Genomic DNA, 24,040 nt, shown 5'->3' with positions numbered 1-24,040 from the left:
TAAGTCCTTGGGCTTTGTGCGTGTGCGTCTGTGCATGTGTGTGTTGTTTCTGTGTTTTTATACAGTAGCAGTGTCATCCGCGAAGGAAAATCCCCGATATTCCAGCAGGACGTCTGACACACATACACACAGTATTGTATAACTAACAATTCAGTCCCATTCAAAATCCTATTTTCCCTAACCCCTAACCATAAACCTAAACCTAACCCTTACCCTTACCCTTACCCTTACCCTAACCTTAACCATAACCCTTACCCTAACCTTTTTACACTCAGCACTTTATTTTCTTCCTCCTGTTGTTGAACTGTTGTGTTTGACCCCTCTGAGCTCTCGGCCTTTCATGTTCTCCGACCCTCTTCAGACTGGTCGGATGTACAATATAGAAACAGGGCAGAAAGTTGCAATAGGCCTGTGCAACCCAAGGTTTGATAAAAACAAACAGAAACCCTCTTAAACCTAACCCTCATTTTAATCCTAACTGCTAAAACGGACAAGGTCACGACAAATAATTATCCCCACATATCATTCAGCCTATTAATGGCCTTGGTTCCCAGCATGCTGTGTGGTCAGAAACGTGCTTCCCCATCTTGATGAGCACTTCCACTTCCTGAACTTTTCCTCCTGTGGACTGAATCCCTGTATGTTTGATGTTTAATTGTGCGTGCATCTAAACACCACATCGTTAACGTCAGTTCTCACTGGACATGATTCTCAGTTATCTAACATGAGTGGTCAGATGTGTGTGTGATGTGTGTGTGAATATGGAATATGGACATCTTCTTCCATTAAACTTCCCTTAGCTGGACATCCGCCTCATCCTTGTTCTGATCGGACATTCTGTAGTGGTTGCTACCGGCCTTAAGCCAGCACCTAAGGTTTCTTATTATATTCATGGTCCTTCAATTTTCTACAACCCTACCCCAATTTTACATGGTCCTTTGAGCCAGATCAAGTAACTGCTACAGCCCAAGGATGCCAGTTAACAGAGAATATCCTCCACAAATGTGGTCAGTCTGCACCGACCAGCTCACCTGACACAATATCTTGAGAATTACGCCGATGGCTACGAGTCAAGGCACAGACTACCACACACATTCACATACCACTCCTATGAGGGAGAGCAACTGGAGGGTTTTCTTGAGCACTTGAGATGGGTTATACTGCAATCAATGTGGCCGTCTTCCCCTTCAACAACTCATCACCGGTGCAAGTCACCACCCAGGCTGACCAGCAGAATAGAGGACAGAGCCTCAGCCTTTTCATTGGTTGCTAAATCAGCGGGTTCCCACCTCAGGCTAACCTCGACCAGAGATCACCAAGATCAGCATCGAACCTCAACCAGAGATCCTCAGGATCAGCATCGAACCTCGACCAGAGATCACCGGGATCAGCATCAACCAGAGTGTGGACCACCAGTGACAACTGGAGAGGTCTCACTGTGTTTACACAGCCAGTGTGACTAGATTGATGATTGAGCTCATTGAAGCAGTCCGGAAGACGGAAGGTTCCTACAGTCCACCCGACCACCGTCTCCAGTACTTACCTGATGGACACTGCAAGTTGTCACCTGACCGTCTCAGCCAGTCCTTCAACAGTTCTCTCCTCTTACAACTGAAAGATGTCTTAGAGGGGGGAGAACAGGGACCTGTGCCACAAAGCTGCCCAAGAAGTTGATAAAATCATCTGAGATCGTCATGCAACAGATACTACACCAGAAGTGCCAGAATGAGGTTCTGCAGCGCCACCGTGACCAGATCATTGTCGCCAGGCGTCAGAAGATGCTTGAGACGCAGCGCCTTTCCACATCAGCTTCACCATTAGCCCCGGTCTCGGATCCGACCCCTGCTGTGGAGTCCCTCACAACGGTGCTACAGCTTTCTTCAGGGTCAGATGAGCTACTAGAGCTCACCCTGGCAGAGTACCCGACCACTGTGCTCCAGCCTACCCCACCCGTGTAGATCCAGCCTGTTCCGACAATGGAGCTCAAGTTGGTAGTGGGGCCTACTACACAGGTTCCTGCCATGGAGCTTCAGCTCGCCACTCCCACAGCTGTGCTTCAACCAGCTGCTGTCGCAGAGTCTCAACTGGTTCCCACAGTGGTGCCATCGCCGTCTCCAGTGACAGAGGTCCCCCTGTTCTGGACCCAAGATGAATCCTTACCCCACTGCCTGTTTGTGAGCAGGAAGACCTACAGGCTTCTCCAGGGATGGAGGAGATACTCTACTCTACTCTATCTGACACCTCAATGTCACCCTGAGGGAGAACCCTACTCCTACTCCAGCTGACACCTCAATGTCACCCTCTGAATGTCAGTTGGTCTATAATGCGGGAGCCTTGTCTGTAGCTTCTGAAGGCGCCAAGTCCAGCCCTGCCACTCAGACCTCTCTGGTCCCTGTCTGGTGGGATCTGCCTAGTCCTACCTTTGATGTCCAGCCTAGTGCTGTCCAAAGACATCTCTCTGCACCTCTCTGGGTGCCCCCTCCAATCTCTGCTGATGCTTACTAGCTCCTCCAAACTGTTTCTCGCTAGCTCCAGCCTTGGGAGACCCTCCTGACGTCCATGTGGGGGACACTCTTGACCGAGGTGTTCAGTGTCCTGTCGTAGGAGACACCTCACCTTCTGTCCTACTAGGTCCTCAGTCTATAGCCCCCGTCGCTGCTGTGGAGATCTCAGCTGACCTCAACTCCTGTCCCTGAGGCCTCTCCTATCGCCGATTGGGAGGCCTCGCCATCTGCCGTGCTGAGACCATCATCAATCTCTGCTGCTGCGGCTAGACCTTCAGATCCGGGGCCCTCACCTGGTCCCTCTGCCTGGCTCCAGCAGCCTAAGTATCCAGTTCCAGGGTCCTAGTCAAGCTCTGCTGCTGCAGCCCTGCGGTCTCCAGTCCTGAGACACTCGTCGAGCTCTGCCGCTGCGGCCCTGCTGGCTCCAGTCCCGGTGTCCTCAGCTGACACAGTGCCAAATCAAATCAAACTTTATTTGTCACATGCTCCGAATACAACAAGTGTAGACCTTACCGTGAAATGCTTACTTACAAGCCCTTAACCAACAGTGCAGTTTAAGAAAGAGTTAAGAAAATATTTACCAAATAAACTAAAGTAAAAAATAATAAAAAGTAGTACAATAAAATAACAATAAGGAAGCTATATACAGGTGGTACCGGTACCGAGTCAATGTGCGGGGGTAGGTAGGGGTGAAGTAACTATGCATAGATAATAAACAGCGAGTAGCAGCAGTGTACAAAACAAATGGGGGGATGTCAATGTAAATAGTCCGATGGCCATTTGATAAATTGTTCGGCAGTCTTATGGCTTGGTGGTAGAAGCTGTTAATTAAGGAGCCTTTTGGTCCTAGATTTGGCACTCCGGTACCACTTGCCGTGCGTTACCAGAAAAAATAGTCTATGACTTGGGTGACTGGAGTCTGACAATTTTTCTCATCATTGTCGGTGATCAGGCCTACCACTGTTGTGTCGTCAGCAAACTTAATGATGGTGTTGGAGACGTGTTTGGCCACGCAGTCGTGGGTGAACAGGGAGTACAGGAGGGGACTAAGTACATACCCCTGGGGAGCTCCAGTGTTGAGGAGCAGGACACTAACTGACTATCTGTTTGTAGTCCGAAATGTATAGCCCCGTTGGAAAATCTAAATGGACTGTTTGAAATTGTAAATCACATTTTTATTTGGCGTACCCCCTGACGGCATTGCGCTTACCCCCGGGGATACGCGTACCCCAGTTTGGGAATAGCCGGTCTAGGGTATCCGGGAGGATGCTGTTGATGTGAGCCATGACCAGCCTTTCAAAGTACTTCATGGCTACCGACGTGAGTGCTACGGAACAGTAATCATTAAGGCAGGTTACCTTCTCTTCCTTGGGCACAGGGACTATGGTGGTCTGCTTGAAACATGCAGGTATTAAAGACTTGGTCAGGGAGAGGTTGAAAATGTCAGTGAAGACATTTGCCAGTTTGTCCGTGCATGCTCGCAGTACACGTCCTGGTAATCCATCTGGCCCCACAACTTTGTGAATGTTAGAGCAAAAAACCAAAACAAATATGTAGATGAGGTATGTAGTTGGTTGGATGGGCTATTTACAGATGGGCTGTGTACAGCTGCAGCGATCGGTAAGCTGCTCTGACAGCTGATGCTTAAAGTTAGTGAGGGAGATATAAGTCTCCAACTTCAGTGATGCAATTCGTTCCAGTCATTGGCAGCAGAGAACTGGAAGGAAAGGCGGCCAAAGAGGTGTTGGCTTTGGGGATGACCAGTGAAATATACCTGCTGGAGCGCGTGCTACGGGTGGGTGCTGCTATGGTGACCAGTGAGCTGAGATAAGGCGGAGCTTTACTTAGCAAAGACTTCGAGATGACCTGGAGCCAGTGGGTTTGGCGACGAATATGTAGCGAGGACCAGCCAACGAGAGCATACAGGTCGCAGTGCTGGGTAGTAATGGGGCTTTGGTGACAAAACGGATGGCACTGTGATAGACTGCATCCAATTTGCTGAGTAGAGTGTTGGAGGCTATTTTGTAAATGACATTGCCGAAGTCAAGGATTGGTAGGATAGTCAGTTTTACGAGGGTATGTTTGGCAGCATGAGTGAAGGAAGCCGATTCTAGATTTAATTTTGGATTGGAGATGCTTAATATGAGTCTGGAGGGAGAGTTTACAGTCTAACCAGACACCTAGGTATTTATAGTTGGCCACATATTCTAAGTCAGAACCGTCCAGAGTAGTGAGGCTACTCGGTCGGGCGGGTGCGGGCAGTAATCAGTTGAAGAGCATGCATTTCGTTTTACTGGCATTTAAGAGCAGTTGGAGGCCACAGAAGGAGTGTTGTATGGCATTGAAGCTTGTTTGAATGGTGTTGGTGTTGTCTGCGTAGAGGTGGATCAAAGAATCACCAGCAGCAAGAGCGACATCATTGATATATACAGAGAAAAGAGTCGGCCCGAGAATTGAACCCTGTGGCACCCCCATAGAGACTGCCAGAGGTCCAGACAACAGGCCCTCTGATTTGACACACTGAACTCTATCTGAGAAGTAGTTAGTGAACCAGGCGAGGCAGTCATTAGAGAAGCCAAGGCTGTTGAGTCTGTTTGTAGTCCGTAACAGCGCTGCCACATCCGACGAGCGTCAGAGCCGGCGTAGTAGGATTCAATCTTAATCCTGTATTGACGCTTTGCTTGTTTGATGGTTCGTCTGAGGGCATAGCGGGATTTTCTATAGGCGTCCGGATTAGTGCTCCTTGAAAGCGGCAGCTCTAGCCTTTAGCTCGATGTGGATGTTGCTTGTAATCCATGGCTTCTGGTTGGGATATGTACGTACGGTCACTGTGGGGGGACGTCGTAGATGTACTCATTGATGAAGCCGATGACTGAGGTGGCATACTCATCAATGCCATTTGGATGAATCCCGGGAACATATTCCAGTCTGTGGAGGGTCAATATGACTCCTGCTCCACCCATGGGGGTCTTCCAAGACCTCACCGTTGAGGTACTCCTGCTGCCTGTTCCTGGGTAGAGGGGGAAGCCGTCACCAGATCCTCCACCGCATCTTGTTGGCTCCCCTCTTCCAGAACTGCATCACAGCAAGCAATGGCCCCCACAGTATCACTCGCCCTGGTCTGGTGACCTCAAGCATCTTAGTGACAGGGTGGCCAGGTGTACTAAAAGACAGACCTTCTGTTGGACCAGTTGCCCGTCTGGTCTACATTTCTGCTTCTCTGGATGACCACAAGTATTTGTGTCATTCCTCTCAGTGACTGCCTAACCTTGCTGCCCTTTGTTGTTGATTTCAAATCTGTACAACACATTCGGGGGAGGTTGTTTAAACGGCCAGCTTCAGTCAGCTGATTCTAGACATCCCTTCTAGTTAGTTCTAGTCGGGCAGCTTAGTCTTATTGCTCAAGGTCACGCCAAATAAACTCCCTTTTTCAGGACCCTGTCTTTCAAAGGTAATTTGTTAAAATCCAAAAAACTTCACAGATCTTCATTGTAAAGGGTTTAAACACTGTTTCCCATGCTTGTTCAATGAACCATAAACAATTAATGAACATGCACCTGTGGAACGGTCGTTAAGACACTAACAGTTTACAGACGGTAGGCAATTAAGGTCACAGTTATGAAAACTTAGGACACTAAAGAGGCCTTTCTACTGACTGAAAAACACCAATGGAAAGGTGCCCAGGGTCCCTGCTCATCTGCGTGAACGTGCCTTAAGCATCCTGCAAAGAGGCATGAGGACTGCAGATGTGGCCAGGGCAATAGATTGCAATGTCCGTACTGTGAGACGCCTAAGACAGCGCTACAGGGAGACAGGACGGACAGCTGATCGTCCTCGCAGTGGCAGACCACGTGTAACAGCAGCTGCACAGGATTGGTACATCCGAACATCACACCTGCGGGACAGGTACAGGATGGTAACAACAACTGCCCGAGTTACACCAGGAACGCACAATCCCTCCATCAGTGCTCAGACTGTCCGCAATAGGCTGAGAGAGGCTGGACTGAGGGCTTGTAGGCCTGTTGTAGGCAGGCCCTCACCAGACATCACCGGCAACAACGTCGCCTATGGGCACAAACCCACCGTCGCTGGACCAGACAGGACTGGCAAAAGTGCTCTTCACTGACGAGTCACGGTTTTGTCTCACCAGGGGTGATGGTCGGATTCGCGTTTATCGTCGAAGGAATGAGCGTTACACCGAGGCCTGTACTCTGAAGCGTGATCGATTTGGAGGTGGAGGGTCCGTCATGATATGGGGCGGTGTGTCACAGCATGAGCTTGTTGTCATTGCAGGCAATCTCAATGCTGTGCGTTACAGGGAAGACATCCTCCTCCCTCATGTGGTACCCTTCCTGCAGGCTCATCCTGACATGACCCTCCCTCTTGACAATGCCACCAGCCATACTGCTCGTTCTGTGCGTGTTTTCCTGCAAGACAGGAATGTCAGTGTTCTGCCATGGCCAGCGAAGAGCCTGGATCTCAATCCCATTGAGCACGTCTGGGACCTGTTGGATCGGATGGTGAGGGCTAGGGCCATTCCCCCAGAAATGTCTGGGATCTTGCAAGTGCCTTGGTGGAAGAGTGGTGTAACATCTCACAGCAAGAACTGGCAAATCTGGTGCAGTCCATGAGGAGGAGATGCACTGCGGTACTTAATGCAGCTGGTGGCCACACCAGATACTGACTGTTTCTTTTGATTTTGACCCCCCCTTTGTTCAGGGACACATTATTCCATTTATCTTAGTCACATGTCTGTGGAGCTTTTTCAGTTTATGTCTCAGTTGTTGAATCTTGTTATGTTCATACAAATATGTACACATGTTAAGTTTGCTGAAAATAAACGCAGTTGACAGTGAGAGGACGTTTCTTTTTTTTCTGAGTTTACTTACATTTACATTACATTTAAGTCATTTAGCAGACGCTCTTATCCAGAGCGACTTACAAATTGGTGCATTCACCTTATGATATCCAGTGGAACAACCACTTTATAATAGTGCATCTAAATCTTTTAAGGGGGGGGGGGGGGGTTAGAAGGATTACTTTATCCTATCCTAGGTATTCCTTAAAGAGGTGGGGTTTCAGGTGTCTCCGGAAGGTGGTGATTCACTCCGCTGACCTGGCGTCGTGAGGGAGTTTGTTCCACCATTGGGGTGCCAGAGCAGCGAACAGTTTTGACTGGGCTGAGCGGGAACTGTACTTCCTCAGAGGTAGGGAGGCGAGCAGGCCAGAGGTGGATGAACGCAGTGCCCTTGTTTGGGTGTAGGGCCTGATCAGAGCCTGAAGGTACGGAGGTGCCGTTCCCCTCACAGCTCCGTAGGCAAGCACCATGGTCTTGTAGCGGATGCGAGCTTCAACTGGAAGCCAGTGGAGAGAGCGGAGGAGCGGGGTGACGTGAGAGAACTTGGGAAGGTTGAACACCAGACGGGCTGCGGCGTTCTGGATGAGTTGTAGGGGTTTAATGGCACAGGCAGGGAGCCCAGCCAACAGCGAGTTGCAGTAATCCAGACGGGAGATGACAAGTGCCTGGATTAGGACCTGCGCCGCTTCCTGTGTGAGGCAGGGTCGTACTCTGCGAATGTTGTAGAGCATGAACCTACAGGAACGGGCCACCGCCTTGATGTTAGTTGAGAACGACAGGGGGTTGTCCAGGATCACGCCAAGGTTCTTAGCGCTCTGGGAGGAGGACACAATGGAGTTGTCAACCGTGATGGCGAGATCATGGAACGGGCAGTCCTTCCCCGGGAGGAAGAGCAGCTCCGTCTTGCCGAGGTTCAGCTTGAGGTGGTGATCCGTCATCCACACTGATATGTCTGCCAGACATGCAACGATGCGATTCGCCACCTGGTTATCAGAAGGGGGAAAGGAGAAGATTAATTGTGTGTCGTCTGCATAGCAATGATAGGAGAGACCATGTGAGGATATGACAGAGCCAAGTGACTTGGTGTATAGCGAGAATAGGAGAGGGCCTAGAACAGAGCCCTGGGGGACACCAGTGGTGAGAGCACGTGGTGCGGAGACAGATTCTCGCCACGCCACCTGGTAGGAGCGACCTGTCAGGTAGGACGCAATCCAAGCGTGGGCCGCGCCGGAGATGCCCAACTCGGAGAGGGTGGAGAGGAGGATCTGATGGTTCACAGTATCAAAGGCAGCCGATAGGTCTAGAAGGATGAGAGCAGAGGAGAGAGAGTTAGCTTTAGCAGTGCGGAGCGCCTCCGTGACACAGAGAAGAGCAGTCTCAGTTGAATGACTAGTCTTGAAACCTGACTGATTTGGATCAAGAAGGTCATTCTGAGAGAGATAGCAGGAGAGCTGGCCAAGGACGGCACGTTCAAGAGTTTTGGAGAGAAAAGAAAGAAGGGATACTGGTCTGTAGTTGTTGACATCGGAGGGATCGAGTGTAGGTTTTTTCAGAAGGGGTGCAACTCTCGCTCTCTTGAAGACTTATCCCCACATCTCATTCAGCCTATCAATGGCCTTGGTTCCAAGCATGCTGTATGGTCAGAAATGTGCTTTCCCCATCCTGATGAGCACTTCCACAGTTTTCCCTCCCTCCCACTAAAAAATGTCCCCAATTGGTCAAATGTTTGTCTGTTTACTGTTCTTGTGGTGGCTTCCTATTCTTGTGGGGACTTCCCCACTAGTTAAACACGTCCACCTACACACACAGGACCTCAAGCTTAAACTGTGGGCAGTGACGTGAATGTGATTCCCCCGCCAGAGGCCACTCACAAATCAAAAGCTTCATGGTAATATTGAAACACAACAATCACTTATTTTCTTTCTTTTTATTTTATTTGAGCTGGCTAACACCCCCCTTTAACCAGGCTACACCCGTCAGAGCCTGGTTCCTCTCTAGGTTTCTTCCTAGGTTTTTCTTGCCGCCGTGCTTCTACACCTGCATTGCTTGTTGTTTGGGGTTTTAGGCTTGGTTTCTGTACAGCACTTTGTGACATCAGCTGATGTAAGAAGGGCTTTATAAATACATTTGATTGTTTATTCATGGTTTTCTACTTTATAAAAAAAGTTTGTGTTCAAATAACAAGATTAGCATTGAAGTATTTAATTCATAAATGATTCACTCCTTTTCTTTCTTATCTTTATGCATCATGAAAGAAAAGACAATAAGGGTGAAACAATCACTGAACTGAAGAATGGCAGCTGTTGGTGTGTGAGTAACATTATCTAGAAGACAGGGGGAGTCACACACACCCAGTGTTAGGCCTAGTGACATAATCACTTCCAGGAGCAGTGAGGAGGTCAAGTTACGGCCACATCTGCAGGTGTGTGTGTGTGTGTGTGTGTGTGTGTGTGTGTGTGTGTGTGTGTGTGTGTGTGTGTGTGTGTGTGTGTGTGTGTGTGTGTGTGTGTGTGTGTGTGTGTGTGGTGAGCTGATCACTAATCTAATCTGAGCTAATCCGTTAAATAGCTAGCTAATCAAATGGCTACCCGGACTATTTGTATTGACCCTTTTTTGCACTAACTCTCTCTTACACTGACTCTAAGCACACACACTGGACTCTAGCCACACATACTTACAATGACACCCCAACACACACATACACACATAACATGTGCACACCTGCATACTGATGGCACAAACATTTTCACACTCACCACATACGCTGCTGCTACTATTATCTATGCTGTTGCCTAGACACCTTTCCTATATGTACATAGCTACCTCAATTACCTTGGGACCCCTGCACATCGACTCGGTACTGCTACTCCCTGTATATAGACATGTTATTTTTACCCGTTATTGTTATTCACTATGTATTTATCCCTCGTGTCACTATTTCTATATATTAAATGTATATACATCTTTATATTTAACTCTGCATTATTGGAAAAGGACCCATAAGTAAGCATTTCACAGTTTGTCTACACCTGTTGTTTACGAAAATTGTGACTAATATCATTTGATTTGATAGCAAATCAAATTCTCAAAAAGATGTTGCATGAAGCTTACTTAATTTCTTTCATTATTTTAACTGCATCAGGGATCGCACGCACGCGCATGCACACACACGCGCGCACACACACACACACGTTTTGGCTTCGCATGTCATGCCCTGACTTTAGTTATATTTGCTTTCTTTATTATTTGGTTAGGTCAGGGTGTGACAAGGGGTGGTTTGTTTAGTTTTTGTATTGTCTAGGGGTTTTTGTCTTGTCTAGGGTTTTTTGGTTATCTATGGGGATTTTGTATTGTCTAGTGGTATGTAGGTTTATGGTGGCCTGAATGGGTTCCCAATCAGAGACAGCTGTTTATCGTTGTCTCTGATTGGGGAGCCTATTTAGGTTGCCATTTTCCATGTTGGTTTTGTGGGTAGTTGTCCTTGTTTAGTTGCCTGTGAGCACTACGTTGGCGTCACGTGGCTGTTTATTGTTTTGTTGGCGACATTGTTAAATAAACAAGTATGTACGCTCAAAACGCTGCGCCTTGGTCCACTCCTTTAAACGGCCGTGACATCGCAGGCTTTTTCAGTGTGTAGGTACAAATCTTTTTCATTCAAAACAGCATTTATAGGGAACACAGGTGAGGAACCGGTGAGCAGCAGGTGCTTCTAATCAGGGTTGTCACTCATCTGCCAATCAGGGATGTGGCTTCTCCAATGATAGAGGCCTTAAGTGGCCAAAAGGCTATATTAGCATGGGCAGCGCCATTGAGGGTTTCCACCATTTTAATGTAGTCAACTGGGTGGGACTTCCAACTTCATGGGCTGATCACTCCTGGTGACCCTGTTGGAGTCATGTCCAACTGGGTCATCAGGAGGGATCAGCCAATCGTGAAGAAGAAAATGTACACCTTTAAATGGAGATAGCCTCAACGGCGCTGTCCCAGACACTATAATGGCACAGATACAAAGATGAGTCCTCTATCTATCTCTATAGGCTTATCTGGTCTACCTGCATACATGTTACAATCACTATGGCTGCATTTAGACAAGCAGCCCAATTCAGACTTTTTTTCACTAATTGGTCTTTTGACCAATCAGCTCAGCTCTGAAAAGATTGTATGTGAAAAGGTCTGATATGATTAGTCAAAAGACAAATATTGGGCTGCCTTTCTAAACGCAGCCAAAGAAATACAGAATTATAGGGTATGGGAGCGGGCACCTACTGTAGATCAGTAGGGGTATCAGGTGTGAACAATTCATGAATCAACTGCCTTAGGTGTCCGCTCACTTGGATAAATTATATACATTTATGAGATAGCTTACTACAAAGGACATCCGGCTATGCCATTCATCAATATGTGGGGATAACTCATAAATTCTGAAATATATGATGTTTACAGTGTTCTTGTATAAGAGTCTAAATTTGGCCTATAGGAAGGAGGTCAAATCTAACTCATCCCTTAAACCTTGTGGTGATACAGATTTTAATTATAGATCCAAATGGCTTTCCTTTGGAGACATTTGTGGTCGTGATCACCTCTGCGTGGTGGATAAACGTTTTCGATCCTGAGGCAACGCAATTCATTAATAGATTGATTTTGTTCAATAAAGTGCCTCACAACTGGCAAGGTGATATCTTGATGTCTGATAGTGGATTTACATTCTCCAAGTCCTACTTTCAAGGCGCGGGATGATTTTTTTCCCACTATACATCTTATTACAAGAACACTGTAACATATAAATAAGTATTTTGGTAGTGAATGTTATACATGACTTTATCTCATAGGTCCTAGAAGTCTGAGGGCATACAAAGCTAGTACATCAGCCAGGTCGCTCAAGATCCACTTAGAAATCTGACGTCCGCCCAGGTACACAGGACATCGGGAGATGCCTTCAAAACCGGCCACCAGGGGCAACGGGCGCTATTACCATCAAGTGGGCGTTTTGGACAGGGGCTGCAAATGGGCCTAAACCGCGAACTCTGGTTCCGAGGGTCGCTGGAGTAACTTCTAAATTTTATGTTTGGAGAAACATGGACAAACGTCAGAATCTGAAGTCAAATTGGTCAAACCGTGAGATCTTGTTGCAGCACATTTCAATGGTGCTACATGATCTACAGGGGAAACATCCTTTTATGAATTCCTCTTTTCTCTCTCTGGCCACATCTGATGTGTCCAACATGTTTGTTAGATTTCTTGATCGTTTTATAGGTAAATAAAGGTGGATTCTGAAAGGCATGATTTAAAGAGGTGTCTGATGATTATATATTTTTTTGTTAACTAGGCAAGTCAGTTAAGAACAAATTCTTATTTACAATGACAGCCTAGGATCAGTGGGTTAACTGCCTTTTTCAGGGGCAGAACGACAGGTTTTTACCTTGTCAGCTCGGGGATTCGATCTAGCAACCTTTCGGTTATTGGCCCAACGCTCTAACCACAAGGCTACCTGCCGCCCCACATATAACAAATGAATGAATGAATTACCATTGCTTATTGACACTGCCATTACAGCTGTCATTGAAAGTAAGTATATAGTTTACAGAAAACTGTTGCTTCTGTTTGTGTTAGGATATATTAAGTGACTGGCCTCTGTTCAAGCTTTTAACTTGACTGAGCTAGTGAACATACACGCACAGGACTATTTCCAAATATACATTGTTTTTAATTGGAATGTGCATAGCCTGGGTGTAGTCTGTGTTCGTAACTCACCAATTTAAAGTATCCAAGGGAGAGAGAGAGAGTGTGTGTGTGTGTGTGTGTGTGTGTGTGTGTGTGTGTGTGTGTGTGTGTGTGTGTGTGTGTGTGTGTGTGTGTGTGTGTGTGTGTGTGTGTGTGTGTGTGTGTGTGTGTGTGTGTGTGTGTGTGTGACCATAAGATGTCTTTCCTCCGTGCAGTATCAAAGACTTGTTGGTGTATGACCATAAGATGTCTTTCCTCCGTGCAGTATCAAAGACTTGTTGTTCCCATTGGACAATCAGAGCCTCTGTTGCAAACACACACACAAAACTAGAGATTCAATTGGACAAATTCAGGTACGTCCTTCCCTGTTTTGCTCTGTTTGCTTCCTTTTGGTTAAACGGTTTCTGTTGCTAGACGTAATGAATACACCCCTGGAATAGTCATAATGCAGTGACAACTGTGACATCATCTTTAGAGAAAGAGAGAGTTGTTGTGGTTAACTCTATATGTGCTGATGGTGTGTTTGTGACCACCAGACCACTAATCACCCCTTTGGGATGACAGGAATGATGCAGCGGTATGTGTGTGTGTGCGTAGGGTGTGTGTAACCTAACACGACAACAGGCTTCACTGGTCAGAGCCTTGAGGACCGCAGGGTTTCCCTGGTTTGCATGACAGGAAGTGACTGTTCACTGGCACCTGATAGGCTACCTGTCCACTAGCATCAACTCAGTTATGGGAAATGACCTTTTGGAAACAGACTCGTCTGCCTGGTGACCTTTGAGAATCATGGTTAAAGTGTCAAATAGGTCGCACACGGCATCTCACTACTGCTGAAAACCACCTTTTTGTTTTTCGTTTCCACTAGAAATCTTGAATGTCATCTATTAAACACATGATGACTGACAGTGGAGACTGATCTGTGACACATAGACACCCACACAGGACAGGTTTAATATTTAGATAGAAAAGAGGAAGATGACTAGATCAGAGGAGGAAACGTCTCAATTCTACTTTTAGAAACTTGAAATAGTCTGTCGTATATCTGCCCTATATAAAAAATAAAAAAAAATGTTAACCTTTATTTTAACTAGGCAAGTCAGTTAAGAACAAATTCTTATTTTCAATGACGGCCTAGGAACAGTGGGTTAACTGCCTTGTTCAGGGCGCAGAATGACAGATTTTTACCTTGTCAGCTCAGAGATTCAATCCAGCAACCTTTTCAGTTACTGGCCCAACACTCTAACCACTAGGCTACCTGCTGCCCCAGAGTGAGGTAAGAGTGAGGTATTATGGTAGTAGGGACACCTTGCTCTGGTTGGACCTGGTTGGAGCTTTCACCATAACTGCTGGGGGTCCATTTGGAATTGGGTGTATCTCTCTCTCTCTTGCTCTGCCTCCAAATTCTCTCCAAACCTCCATTACCCTGACTGGCTCTCTCAGACACACACACACACACACACACACACACACACACATACACATGCACATACACATACACATACACATACACACATACACATACACACACACATCCCCCTCTCCCCCATCCCAGAGTTCCCTTAAATTGCTGACAGGGGGATAAGAACACCCATTGTCTTCCAAGTTCTCAACGTCCCCAGCCCTAGCCCCATCCACTACGCACACACACACACACACTTGTATGATGTGTGTAACGCTTCATTACCATAATTGAGAGAGTGTTATGGGGTGAGGGAAAGTTGGCACACTCTAAGAGCTTCATTGAAGTGTGTTGTGTGTGTGTGTGTGTGTGTGTGTGTGTGTGTGTGTGTGTGTGTGTGTGTGCAGGTGTGTGTGTGTGCAGGTGTGTGTGTGTGCAGGTGTGTGTGTGCTTGCCTGCGTATGTGTGTGGTGTGTGTGAAAAGCAGAAATATATTGTAGTTCAATGAATAGAAGAATGACTCATTGGCTCTACTCCAGCCCTGAGTGTCACAAACAGGATTTAAGGAGCCTATTGCGGGCACTCACCCCCCCTCCCGCCATCTATAGCTCTCTATCTATCTCCCTTTCTTTCTCTGTCTCTATCTATCTCCCTCTCTATCTAGCTCTCCCTCTCTGTTTAGGTACAAGCTGTTCTACTGTGTCTTGGATTTTGTCCCCTCTCTAAAAGAAACATTGAAGCCGTTTTCCTCTCTTGTCTTTTGGACAACCCATTTGTTAACTACAACCCTCTCTCTCCGCCCTCCCCCTCTACCTCCCCCCTCCATCTGGCTCCTGTTCAGAAGTCCAGCTGGCTAGTGGAGGTTACTCTATGTCGCAGGAATCTTTCTTTATAATAGACTAACCCCCTTAACACGGGACTGTGAACTACACTCTGTTTTTATTACCCTGACTGGCTCTCTCTCTCTCTCAGACACACACACACACACACACACACACACACACACACACACACACACACACACACACACACACACACACACACACACACACACACACACACACACACACACACACACACTACTCCCCCCGCCTGGCGTCAGACAACAACAACATTAGACTAACACTAGTGAGACACTTCATAATAACACAATGGGTCTGAAGAACTTAGTCAAACAGTAGTGTCAAAGCCTCCCACCCACTCTCTCTCTCTCTCACACACACACACACACACACACACACACACACACACACACACACACACACACACACACACACACACACACACACACACACACAAAGTATTTTACTGTAGAACATTTCTCTCTCACATGTGTGGGAAGCATCGTTGCCATGACGGTGCCTGAGTCAGTGCACAGCATAAAACCAAGAGAGAGACAGATTTTTCAGGCTGGGCTTTACAATCAGCATATGGTCGTGAGACGTTCAACGCTGAAACATTGCAAAGAAGAAAACGATAGAAACAAAGGAGAGGAACGAGAGCGCGCTGAGACACTGGTGTTGTTTGAATGAGCTCAGTGAAGTCTCTCCCGGGACACAGTATGTGACGGGGGGCGCACAAAACGTCACTACACCTGCTGCGGGCTGGAATAGATGCACGATAGAGAGAGAGAGAGAGATGTCTCGTTTTCACTTTCTCATTCGCACTATAAAGAGCTTTCCAAGTGAATTCCACGTGAATCAGATTTCTGGGAATAATCGTCTGTTTGGATAAGAAGGTTATTGGGCGGAAAGAAAACAAACAACAATGCCCCAACGACGCACCGTTCATTCCTGGCGCTGCCTCTTGTTCACGCGGTCGTGCGGTATTTCCCGGTTGATTCCCATTATTGGAGAGCGTCAGTAGTAAGCCGTGACCGGAGCTGCATGCCTGCTGCCGGTGTCTCGAGCTGATCCGATTCCTACAGCCTGCCCCCGGTGTAGATATGACTTCCTGGCTACATAAATACGGCTACCCGACTCTGCATTGCGTGCTGTTCTGCGTGGTATTGGCCGCTAACATCATCGGCGGGAGCTCTCATTCCGGTGAGTGACAGAATATACCTGAATAGGTAGGTTAGGCTACTGTGGAATTAATGCACTCACTCATCATTAATAGATGGAAACGTCATCATTGTGTGAATGGGTGTGACAGATGAATTAGTGAAAGAATCTTCAAGAATGAATGAACTGTCAGATAATGATGATAGCTATAAATGTCCCGCCAGTAGTCCTTGCTCGTCAATGTCTCGGCTGGTCATCTGTCGCCGTCCACAACGGAACGTCACACTCACACGTTTCAGTCAATAACAATGACAATCACATAGGCTTATCAACGCACTGCATCTATCAAATATATGCATCATACTGTTATATTCCCAGCTTTATATTATACATCTCTTCAGGAATTAGTCATATTTATCATGGTATTTTTATTGATCTGTAAGTGACTTGATCAGCTTCGACTGATCAGGTACTGCTGTAGCCTATAGTGTTGTGTAATCTAGCTGTAACTGGCACAGTAATTAGGTTGGAGCTGCTTGTTAATTCACTAATTCATCATTCATTATTTCACAAATTAGTAAACTGAGATCTGCAGCATTCCTCTCATGGCCTACATTACTGTACAATACCAGTCTCACGGGGAATACAAGGGATCTGAGCCATAGATTGGCTTAGTTGTAGAATTAGGTCCATAGTTCTTATGGATGTGAGACATTGTTTAGAAACACAGTATACTCTACTGTCTGTAGAAGAATTAGTCTGTCGATGAACTAGTCAGATTATTGTGTTTGACTGCAATGTGATTACTGACCTTGTGAATAACTGTGTGCATGAACTACACTGAAGCACCTGTTCACACGCACACACACACACTGATCTGTTGTGAGTCTACGTTGTTCCTCTACATTCCTGATTTAAACATGATAATTGATAGAGCCTTACTGCTGCATGGTTAATGACTGTTCACACAGTCAGTCTTTCATGTGTTAATTCTCTCTCCTCTCCTTTCCTCTCCTCTATCCTTCTCCACAGGTGAGAGTATATGTTCGTCTCCTCCTGTCTCGTCGTGTTCAGAGTGCCTCCGACGCGGACCACAGTGTGCCTGGTGCTTTGAGGCGGTAAGAGAGAGCGAGATGCGGAGAGAGAGAGTGAGACACAGAGAGAGAGAGAGGGGGGTGCACAGAGAGAGATAGAGAGAGGGGGACACAGAGAGAGAGAGAGACAAGAGGGACACAGAGATAGAGAGAGGGGGACACAGAGAGAGAGAGACAAGGGGGACACAGAGAGAGAGAGACAAGGGGGACACAGAGAGAAAGAATGGAGAGCGAGGAGTAGAGCATTCACATTAGTGTAGAGAAGGTACTCTCTCTGACATGTCAGCACATAGATTAGTGACAGGGCCATTTGTGATTGGTAATTTATACACTTCTACAGGCTCTGGCTCTATCTCTGTGTTTAGTCTGTCATAGATAACGCACACACACACTTTTCATACACCCTGTTGATAACCCTTTCCTGGTGTGTGTGTGTGTGTGTGTGTGTGTGTGTGTGTGTGTGTGTGTGTGTGTGTGTGTGTGTGTCTGTCTGGGTTCTGCCTTAATCCTGGGTTCTTGTAAAGTACTACTCTGACCCAATAAGTGACCATGAGTACCTGTAAATAAACTAGGACATCACGACCTCCTGAAGACAACACACACACACGCGCACGCACACACACACACACACACGCACACACGCACACACGCATAGATAGATACATACATACACACATACACACCTTATCATTACCTGGGACACTGGTCTTGAGACCTTGAGTGGGTTGGCTCACTGGTGCGTGAATTGGAAAGCACCCCCCCCCCACACACACACACATACACCCTGTCTCGGAGTGGGGTAACTCATTCTGAAAACTCCTCCAACATACACTGTCAGTTTCTGTTAGTACCAGTCTATTGGGTCTGTTGTTAGGAAAGTCCCTGTATGACTGTGGTTTAGAGGGACTTAACAGAACCAGAGGTTGAAGTGGGCCGGAGCCGACCACAACGGAGAACTCAAGGGCGGGTTTCCCAGACACAGATTAAAGCCATACTCAATTGATCATGCCTCTTAGTTTGGACTGCCTCTTAGACTATGTTGTACTGCTTGATTACAGACACCTCTTATAGACTACGTTGTACTGCTTGATTACAGACACCTCTTATAGAATATTTTTACTGCTCGATTACAGACACCTCTTATAGAATATTTTTACTGCTTGATTACAGACACCTCTTATAGAATATTTTTACTGCTTGATTACAGACACCTCTTATAGAATATTTTTACTGCTTGATTACAGACACCTCTTATAGTATATTTTTACTGCTTGATTACAGACACCTCTTATAGAATATTTTTACTGCTTGATTACAGACACCTCTTATAGAATATTTTTACTGCTTGATTACAGACACCTCTTATAGTATATTTTTACTGCTTGATTACAGACACCTCTTATAGAATATTTTTACTGCTTGATTACAGACACCTCTTATAGTATATTTTTACTGCTTGATTACAGACACCTCTTATAGAATATTTTTACTGCTTGATAACAGACACCTCTTATAGTATATTTTTACTGCTTGATTACAGACACCTCTTATAGTATATTTTTACTGCTTGATTACAGACACCTCTTATAGTATATTTTTACTGCTTGATTACAGACACCTCTTATAGAATACTTTTATTGAATATTGGCACTGGTGTAACTCTTCATAGCAGTATTTACTGTTGTGTTGTTTTATGTCAGTAGTACCAGGGTATCAGAGGGCTGTTGTTTTGTGTCAGTAGTACCAGGGTTTTAGAGGGCTGTTGTTTTGTGTCAGTAGTACCAGGGTATCAGAGGGCTGTTGTTTTGTGTCAGTAGTACCAGGGTTTTAGAGGGCTGTTGTTTTGTGTCAGTAGTACCAGGGTTTTAGAGGGCTGTTGTTTTGTGTCAGTAGTACCAGGGTTTTAGAGGGCTGTTGTTTTGTGTCAGTAGTACCAGGGTTTCAGAGGGCTGTAATCCTCTTTGACCAGCCACTCTAAAGCCCTAAACCATGACACAGTTGACACAGTCCAACTCACAGAAGTGTGTTTCTATACTGGGATTATTGTCTGTGTTGTGTAATGTCACTGCAAGGCACTGCCTAGCTTCTAAACAATAATTACAACTCACACAGTCCCACGTCCTCAGTTTAATCACTTCTATTTCCAGTTATACAACTGAACATCAGAGTCAACTGACTCTGTTTCTATTCAGGCAATTCAGGAGATTAAAATCTCAGTTCAAGAAAATCGAAAATGAATTGCAATAAAAATGAATTGCAATTATGGTAATAACTTAGCTATTTATCCCTACTTCACTTACATAGTTAGTTACAGTGTAATTACACTTGCTATATAGTACACCTCTCCTGACTGGAGTGATTTGAAATTGGAATTGACCCCTGATATAACGTGCAGAGAAAGGTATGAGCCCTGACCTCCAACTTCTGATCTCTGACCCCTAACAGGGTTTCCTGGATGGAGCGGAGGTGGGAGAGCGCTGCGACCTGGTGGGGAACCTGGCAAGGAGGGGGTGTGGTCTAGAGTTCATAGAGCATCCAGAGGTCATGGTGGAGGTCAATGCTACGACCAGCAGTACTCAGGTGTCACCGGGAGAGATCACCCTCACACTCAGACCAGGTGAGGGGCAGAGTATAGCTGCCACTGAATAACTCACTGAATGGTGGACTGCACATAGTCCTGTTTTACTGTACGTCTTGATGTATGTCCGCTTTACAAGTTATTTGCTGTATGTTGTACATACACTGAACAAAAATATAAACGCAACAAGTGTTGGTCCCATGTTTCATGAGCTGAAATGAAAGATCACAGAAATTTTACATACACACAAAAAGCTTATTTCTCTTAAATTTGGTGCACAAATTTGTTTACATCCTTGTTTGTGAGCATTTCTCCTTTGCCAAGATAATCCACCCACCTGACAAGTGTGGCATATCAAGAAGCTGATTAAACAGCATGATCATTACACAGGTGCACCTTATGCTAGGAAAAATAAAAGGCCACTCTAAAATGTGCAGTGTTGTCACACAACACAATGACACAGATGTCTCAAGTTTTGAGGGAGCGTGCAATTGGCATGCTGACTGCAGGAATGTCCACCAGAGCTGTTGCCAGAGTATTGAATGTTCATTTCTCAATCATAAGCCACCTACAACGTTGTTTTAAAGAATTTGGCAGTACGTCCAACCGGCCTCACATCCACAGACCACGTGTATGGCGTCGTGTGGGTGAGCGGTTTGCTGATGTCAACATTGTGAACAGAGTGCCCCGTGGTGGCGGTGGGGTTATGGTATGGGCAGGCATAAGCTGCGGACAATGAACACAATTGCATTTTATCGATGGCAATTTGAATGCACAGAGATACCATGACTGAGGCCCATTGTCATGCCATTCATCCGCTGCCATCACCTCATGTTTCAGCATGATAATGCACGGCCCCATGTTGCAGGGATCTGCAAACAATTCCTGGAAGCTGAAAATGTCCCAGTTCTTCCATGGCCTGCATACTCACCAGACATGTCACCCATTGAGCATGTTTGGGATGCTCTGGATCGACGTGTATGACGGCGTGTTCCAGTTCCCGCCAATATCCAGCAATTTCGCACAGCCATTAAAGAGAAGTGGGACAATATTCCACAGGCCACAATCAACAACCTGATCAACTCTATGTGAAGGAGATGTGTCGCGCTGCATGAGGCAAATGGTGGTCACACCAGAAACTGACCCGTTTTCTGATCCACGCCCTTACCTTTTTATTAATGTATCTGTGACCAACAGATGCATGTATTCCCATTCATGTGAAATCCATAGATGAGGGCCTAATGAATTTATTTCAATTGACTGATTTCCTTATATGAACTTTAACTCAGTAAAATATTTAAAATTGTTGCATGTTGCGTTTATATTTTTGTTCTGTATATATTGTCCTGAGCTAGGGCTGTGGCGGTCATGAAATATTTTCAGCCCGTTATTGTCATGCGAAAGAGTGCTGGTCTCACAGTAATTGACCGTTAATTAACATAAACACATTTAGCATCTCCAGGCCTCCACACATACAAGCTGCAAATAAGCCACTGATGCGTGCCTTTGGAACATATACATATACACACACACCAACATATACACTACCAGGCCATTAAGACCTGATGGAGGAACAATAGAGCCCTGCGTACCAGGCCATTAGGACCTGATGGAGGAACAATAGAGCCCTGAGTACCAGGCCATTAGGACCTGATGGTTGTTAGTGAGTTGGGTACTACCAAAGCATGTCCAGAGTGCATGAGAGGAGATTACCATGACTAAACGGTCACATGGAATTGTACTGCGGTCATGACTCATGACTGCCGTCGTGGCGGTAATACGGTCACCACAACAGCCCTATCCTGAGCTTTATTTCCCAGTTTTACTACTGCTTTCATTGCAAGAACTCTGGTGAGTGATATTTCCAATGGTTGTTTTATTCCAAATAAACATGACACTGTGTGTAGGTGCTGAGGCCAGTGTGATAGTAGCAGTACAACAGTTAGAGAGGTATCCTGTTGATCTGTACTACCTGGTGGACGTATCAGCATCCATGCAGGAAAACCTGGACCAGGTGAGTGACTGGTTATCTACATTATCTACATAACCTAAAGTATAATGTTTTTACAGTACAACTCTTAGCACTTTTAATTATCGAAATAAACTTTAATACGATTTCAGCTGAAATAGATTGATTTATGAAGACATTTGTATTTTTACCTTGACTAGGTAAGTGTTTACTCTTTACCGTGATTGGTTGGGTGTACAGTATGTAAATCTCCCTGATGTTTCCCTATTGGTGCAGCTGAAGACGGTGGGCGTAGCCTTGTCCCACCGTATGAGAGAACATTCCAGTGATTTGCGTCTGGGGTTCGGCTCCTTCGTTGACAAACCTGTCTCCCCCTACATCAATGTACACCCCTCTAAGATAAATAACCCCTGCAGGTAGGGTGGACACACCAACTCAGACACACCAACACAGACACACCAACACAGACACACCAACACAGACACACCAACTCAGACACACCAACTCAGACACACCAACTCAGACACACCAACACAGACACACCAACTCAGACACACCAACTCAGACACACCAACTCAGACACACCAACACAGACACACCAACTCAGACACACCAACTCAGACACACCAACTCAGACACACCAACTCAGACACACCAACGCAGACACACCAACGCAGACACACCAACTCAGACACACCAACTCAGACACACCAACACAGACACACCAACTCAGACACACCAACACAGACACACCAACACAGACACACCAACACAGACACACCAACACAGACACACCAACTCAGACACACCAACTCAGACACACCAACTCAGACACACCAACTCAGACACACCAACACAGACACACCAACACAGACACACCAACTCAGACACACCAACACAGACACACCAACTCAGACACACCAACTCAGACACACCAACTCAGACACACCAACTCAGACACACCAACTCAGACACACCAACACAGACACACCAACTCAGACACACCAACACAGACACACCAACACAGACACACCAACTCAGACACACCAACACAGACACACCAACTCAGACACACCAACTCAGACACACCAACTCAGACACACCAACACAGACACACCAACTCAGACACACCAACACAGACACACCAACACAGACACACCAACTCAGACACACCAACACAGACACACCAACTCAGACACACCAACTCAGACACACCAACTCAGACACACCAACACAGACACACCAACTCAGACACACCAACACAGACACACCAACACAGACACACCAACTCAGAAACACCAACTCAGACACACCAACACAGACACACCTACACAGACACACCAACACAGACACAGACACAGACACAGACACACCGACTCAGACACACCGACACAGACACACCGACTCAGACACACCGACTCAGACACACCAACACAGACACACCAACACAGACACACCAACACAGACACACCAACACAGACACACCGACTCAGACACACCGACTCAGACACACCAACACAGACACACCAACTCAGACACACCAACACAGACACACCAACTCAGACACACCAACACAGACACACCAACTCAGACACACCAAATCAGACACACAAACTCAGACACACCAACACAGACACACCGACTCAGACACACCAACTCAGACACACCAAATCAGACACACCAAATCAGACACACCAAAACAGACACACCGACACAGACACACCAACTCAGACACACCAACACAGACACACCAACACAGACACACCGACTCAGACACACCGACTCAGACACACCGACTCAGACACACCGATTCAGACACACCGACACAGACACACCGACTCACACACCAACACAGACACACCAACTCAGACACACCAAATCAGACACACCAAATCAGACACACCAACTCAG

General features: G+C 46.3%; 1 protein-coding gene across 1 annotated transcript in view; it reads left to right on the top strand.

Moving 5' to 3' along the window:
* The first annotated feature begins 16,430 nt into the window (after positions 1 to 16,430).
* LOC120022050 (integrin beta-8-like) overlaps positions 16,431 to 24,040 on the top strand; it is a 14,723-nt gene continuing 7,113 nt past the window's right edge. The window contains exons 1-5 of the mRNA XM_038965844.1: positions 16,431 to 16,530; positions 17,521 to 17,606; positions 20,028 to 20,199; positions 22,068 to 22,174; positions 22,406 to 22,545. Coding sequence (XP_038821772.1) covers positions 16,431 to 16,530; positions 17,521 to 17,606; positions 20,028 to 20,199; positions 22,068 to 22,174; positions 22,406 to 22,545 — 605 coding nt within the window. The remainder of the gene's footprint in view (positions 16,531 to 17,520; positions 17,607 to 20,027; positions 20,200 to 22,067; positions 22,175 to 22,405; positions 22,546 to 24,040) is intronic.

The sequence above is a fragment of the Salvelinus namaycush genome, chromosome 27 (genome assembly GCF_016432855.1).
Source record: "Salvelinus namaycush isolate Seneca chromosome 27, SaNama_1.0, whole genome shotgun sequence".
Taxonomy (NCBI): Eukaryota; Metazoa; Chordata; class Actinopteri; order Salmoniformes; family Salmonidae; genus Salvelinus; species Salvelinus namaycush.
This window is presented reverse-complemented; position numbering and strand designations above follow the sequence as displayed.